The following is a 6,036-nucleotide window of genomic DNA, read 5'->3' as shown; positions in this document are numbered from 1 at the left end:
TAATATTTATCTTTTCTTGTCGTCTTCTATTTCCTTGTTTATCTTATTTCTTTTTCTGTTGCATATTGAATCCACATAGCCGACCCCATTTAGTTGGGACAAGATTATGTTTATTGTTGTTTTTATCTCCCGAACAGATTCCACCATATATCCATACAACCAACCACACACAATCATCCCCAATAGCACCCACCTATTGATAATTCCTTCAGATATGCCTTGGCAGCGCTAAACCCCAAGGATGATGGTCACCGGCCCCGTCTCAAAACCAGAAGCACCTAAGTTTCGTGGGTTCATTAAATTTAATGGAATCATCATAAACAGAGGAAGTCTCTCCTGCATCAAATCACTCATGAAGACACTAGAAGATTTAATATAGTTGAAAGCATTTAGATGCTTTCTGTTGCAGGTGCTCATTTTCGGTTTACCTGAACTATCTAAGCCAACCTGACCTTGTCAAAGGTCCAGCCAGTGAGGAGAAATAGTTGCAAGCTAAGTTATATGTCACAGTACTAATTACAAAATCTCGAGGTACCAAGGAGCCTGCCAATATCGCCCATTGGGCTTCTGGTTTCTAGAAATGAAAAGCACATTATTTATGAATTTCAGGTTGATTGATAAACCAAAATTGGTTTCCTGTTGATTCTCAGGTAATGGCTTTGCCTACACCGTTTCCAGGTCTGGTCCGAGTTGCAGTCACTTTGCATTGATATGTTCTCAAAGCATACAAAGGCTTCGATGCCCAGTAGGATTGATCACTGAATTTTTCAATATATGAAACTAAACTTGACCATACAAGAAAATTGCACCATTCTCTTGCCTTCTATCTCCACAAAATGACCAAATCTATATTGCAGTTTCGTACGTAAAAGCATTTGTTGTATAGATAGATACAGACATCTGAGAACCTCATGATCACTTTTGAGAGTTTAGACTATTTTCATACAAATTGAATCCTGCACAAAAGATCAGATAATAATAACACCCTGATTATTTCAGAATTCAGAGGGGAATGTATACATCTATTTTCTGCAGAACCTTCCTTGAGGGGGGATCACCAATCATGATCGCTCTTCGTTACACCAAGAATTATAGCAATTGTGGTGAGAACAGCCTGCCAAGTTTGATTCCGTTTTCAGATTACCAACATAATCTTAGAAGTTAGAAGCAACTATCTTAGAATTAATAAATTTGGAGCATAAAGAGAGAAGATCGTGCAACTAGAAATAGAAAATAGAAAGGATTACAAAGAGCAATTAATCCAAACAAGAACTCAAGTCCATATGTCTACTCATGCATAGAAACAAAGCCTTCAAGGCTCCCCAAGTAGTGAACTACAACTGAAAAACAAGCACTAATATTAACCAATGCTCAACAAAACAGCCGACTGCTAATACCTGAAGTAAGTTGCACTAGTTCAATCTGATCAGGTTTCTCTGCATACTTAACAAGGATATGAGATGATCTGGACTCCAAATGGAATCGGTATTTAACCATATACCCTAAACCAAAACCCTAGGGCTACAGCAAAGTAATTATATCAAGAACTGAGTCAAATGGTAAACGTTTGAACATTAATCAAAATCTGGTTTTCTAAGCAATGTATAGACTACTTCCAAAACCCTAAATCAAAAATCCTATTCGGAAATTGCAAATTGCAGCCATCTTACTGGAGTTTAGGGAAACATAACAACCTTAGAACTTCCAAAAGGAGAAATTCCAGCTCAATCAAAGGGTGCAACAGGAGAACTGATTGATCGACTAAAAGGCCATGTGCAAATGCTACCTTTGTGATTTTAGTGCTTTTGCAAGCTTCAATTGCCTCTTCTTCACTGGAAGAACCAACCATTATGCACTTATCGAGTTTTCTCCCTAAGAAATAAAAAGTAAGATGCTAAGTTGAAATGCTATCACAAAATTAAGCTCTCATTAGAGTAGGAACAATCATCCATGACCATGATACATACAAAACATTAACTGGATGAGATTTCCTGATAATGACCCATGGCAGTATTTCTCTTCTCATTAGATTTATTCAACTCTTGCACACAGCTGAATTTCTCACTTGGACGCCAAGACTGGTGAACATAGTTGTCAAGGCGACGCCTTGGCGTCCAGGCGGTTTGCCTGGGGCCTAGGCAACAGCCGCCTTGTTGCACTGCATATCGCTTTGTGTTTCGGCACTTATTTATGCCAAATATCATTCAAGTAAATGTTTTTAATATTTGTTATTTCATTTACTTAAGATATTATTCATAAATAAGCAAATACCCCCTATTTGAATCCAATAAAAATAGTTTAAAAATCAAATTCCAAAAGGAAAAAAAGTCAACCCCCCAGTCCAAGAACAAAAACTGGATTTTGGTTATAGGGACGATTTTCAACTTTTAAATGCTAGGGTTTTTCTCAATTATGAAAATTTTATAAATTCTATCATGTTAAAACATTGTTAAAAACCAAAAGTCCGGTAAAAAAATATTTTGTTTTGATATTCATAAAATTATTTTCATTCAAGCGATTTTAACAGTATTCGCGCACTTAAAAATAAGTTTGACTGAAGCATAACTTTGTCATTGCAACTCAGATTTAAGTAATGTTAGACTTGTTAGAAAGCTGGTTTTATATTATAACTAATACAAAAAGTCTCATGTAAAAATAAAATCATTTGACCAGTCAAACTTATTATAAAATAAGAGCATTTCTCTAAATATTGATTTTTTATAACTTAATATGACTCAATGTTAATTTTTTATGATTTGATGTGGCTAAATGTTGATTTTTAATGACTTGATGTGGCTTAATCTTGATTTTTTATGATACAAGGTATATATAACTTACTAAATAATGTTAGAAAATAGGAAAAATACAAAATAACACTTGTTCGCCTAGTTCGCCTTAAGGCGGGCGCCTTCTCGCCTAAGCGCTTAGACAACCCTCCACCGCCTTGGTTCGCCTTGGCGCCGTGACAACTATGCTGGTGAATAAAGGAAAAGTTGGTGACTTAGCCAAGCATGGTTCCGATGAATAAGGAAGTTGGGGGTTAGACCTTTTATATTCTTTGGGGAAAGCCTTCCTTTGTAGATCGTGGTCAGTCATGGTTTTTCTTCTTCTGTTCTTACTTTGTCATCCTTAAGGCTTTGATCAGTTAACAGGACAACCTTTTTTCCTTCCCTAAGACATGGAATCTCAATTTGATCTTGAAATAAGATCCATCCCAAGCTATAAAATGCACTAAAGCAAAGATTGTACTAGATATCTAAGGTCTGGAAAAACTAGGCATTCGATAACCAAGACTTCAAACATCTGAAAGAAAGAATGGGATACTTTTTCTTCTAGATCTACTCTAGACACTCCTTGGCTAAATCATGACAGATATGATTTTTTTGTTTTTTGCTTTTCTTTTTTACTCTGAAAACAAACACAAATACTTCCCAATGTATGTAGATTTTTCCATCATAAGAAAGAGAACGAGGTTATGTGTTTCTCTTTCATTTCTAGCATAGAGAGCAGTGATTGATATCACATAGAGGCTCTCCTCCAACATTTATTCAAGATGGATTCAGTCCCAACCTTCAACCTTGTTTAAGTTCCTCAGTTCCAAACAGAACAACAAAAGAAACAACCCTGAGCTATCAAATGAAAGAAGAAATAACTTAAAGTCAAAGAGGGGGGGGGAAAAGAAAGAGAAGAAATGGGCTGTAGATAGCACTACCTAATGTAGATTGAGCAATTCATATTTGTGTCATCCAACTCTGGCATTAGGTATTTTCAGCTAATTATGTGATCTTCCCAAAAAAGGTGCTTCAAGACCCTGGATGTTGTGGGGCTTTCTTTCCTCTGGCAATCTCCGGTTGTCATTTTTTTTCTCTCTGTTCCAGCCAACTATCTAGAAGGCCCTTTTTTATTTTTTTTTATTTTTTTTTCTCATTCTCCTTTTTAAAATTCTTAATCACCAAAAAAAAAAGAAGAAATCCCAAGGGGGTAGCTCAGTTGGCAAAGACCAACTCCTCACAGTGAAGAGGTCAAGTGTTCTACTCTCCTTGGGGCCTACATGTCAACAGTTCTATTCTCCTTGGGGCCTACCTATCCAGGAAAAAAAATGAAAGAAAAAACACAACAACAACAATGATCATGCTCATGATCATGATCATGATGATTAATAATAAATAAAAAATAAAGGAATCAAACCCAAAATTAAACTTATATATGGAACAAATGAAACAACGCAACTTAAAAACCTTGTATACAAGAATAAAGTGATAAAACAAAAACAATAACCATAGATAAAGTCAAGCAGCTTTAACAAAAGACTCAGCTCTTGATACATGGAAAGACTAGATGAAACAAAATATGAACATCTGAGATATAAGTTATAGTAAAATATCACGGTATAAAATTTGGATAAGATACAAAGGCAAAAAGATAACCAGATATTCCTCCATAATCGAACGAAATTGTACAAAAAGAATACTTACAGCAATGGTACAAGCAATGAGACCAGGCTTCTCTCTGTAATCTACTGACCTGACACAAATCAGTACGATTGCTCCAACATACCAGGGGATGGACGCAAGAAAGAAACCGCTGATAAAACTGGGAAACACAAATATTTCATAAATCAATCAAACCCATTTATAAATAAAGTCAACAGAAATATTGTTTTTGAAATGGTCCAACAGATATTATCAGAACCAAATATTTGTAATAGAAGAAAATTTTTGATGTCTGGAGCATGATTTATTCATGTCTCATCAGAAAAAGGACTGTTTTTCAATTATCATTTTGCCCAGAAGGAAAAATGGGGTAAAAAGAAAACACAGTCGTATAGAACCAAGTTTGGGAACTTACAATAACCAGCCGATACCAATACCACAGCAAGGAAGGCGGCGCTCTCTTACTTCAGCAACTGCATAACCTGAAAAACCAACAAAAATGGACTGGTAAAATGGACACTGGTATATGAGTATGAAAGAAATTTACCAGACCAATCCAAGATAAAAGCTGAAGCTCAAAATAATAATTTAAAAAGGTGATATTGTAGAGATTTCTTGTCACACATGCATGTATGAATGACAAAAGCTGCAGACCAAAAAGGATAGGTATCTCAAAGAGGGAGGCCACTTGTCCAAAAAAAAAAAAAAAGCCAACGACGACGACAACAACAACAACAACAAAAAATGAAGGAGCTTTAGGCTGCTGCATCTCGACCGGTAGGCAGTTTTAAATCGAAAGCTAATAGTGAAATCCGAACCTTGTATTACTACAAACCCAGAGGGTCATCAAGACAATGAACTACCGAACCATGCAGTGGCAGCACTCAACAGCGTGCAGACCTCTATTGCCTGGGCTCGCATCTTGGGACTTAGTTTCTGGAATTTTGTATCTTTCCATTTTTGTTTTATCAGCCGGATGTACGTCCTAGCTGATTTTCTAGCCTCTGGTTCATCCAGACTGAGGCAATCTGAGTTTGGTGGCTCCGACCACCATCTTTTATTGTAAATGCGCTTTGTTGCGGCCAGTTCTAATAGAAATTCAGTTCCTTTCGATCAAAAAAAAAAAAACTCATACAGCTTTAGCGAAGGAGCATCCAAAACTATACGGTTAGGTAGGCTCCCATCAGCGTACCTAGCTTTTTTTCCCTTCTTCTTATTTTTCATTTATTTATTTATTTTTATTTTTTAATAAAAAAATATATGTCAATTAAACTCATGGAAAAATTCTACAGAACTACAATACGACCAGCTATGACTTATGGGCAAATCGTAATAATTTCAATAAACTAGGGGCAGCTGAGATGAGGATCTTGTGTCAAATGTGCAGCAAGCCAGGAGAGATAAACTAAGAAATGATTATATTAGAAACAAAGTGGGAATCACCCTGATCCAAGACAAGTTCCGTGAGACCTATAAATGCCCTAGTCAGGAGAAGCGACCAGATGCATATTGAGAATATGCATATGGTAGGGATGAATTCTAATTGACCGCAAATAGACATCTGTAGAGAACAAAGACCCGCATAACCAATCCCCTATAGGGG

General features: G+C 36.3%; 1 protein-coding gene across 1 annotated transcript; it reads right to left on the bottom strand.

Moving 5' to 3' along the window:
• Positions 1-828: 828 nt before the first annotated feature.
• On the bottom strand, positions 829-4,976 carry LOC122058984 (60S ribosomal protein L18a-like protein; the record flags this gene model as incomplete). The annotated part of the gene is made up of 3 exons (XM_042621698.1): positions 829-1,114; positions 4,476-4,593; positions 4,849-4,976. Coding segments are annotated over 3 exons (306 nt in total), but the record flags the coding sequence as incomplete, so codon positions are not given.
• Positions 4,977-6,036: the final 1,060 nt, after the last annotated feature.

The sequence above is a fragment of the Macadamia integrifolia genome, chromosome 13 (assembly GCF_013358625.1).
Source record: "Macadamia integrifolia cultivar HAES 741 chromosome 13, SCU_Mint_v3, whole genome shotgun sequence".
Taxonomy (NCBI): Eukaryota; Viridiplantae; Streptophyta; class Magnoliopsida; order Proteales; family Proteaceae; genus Macadamia; species Macadamia integrifolia.
The sequence above is the reverse complement of the archived record's forward strand: the minus strand, read 5'-3'. Positions and strand labels throughout refer to the sequence as shown.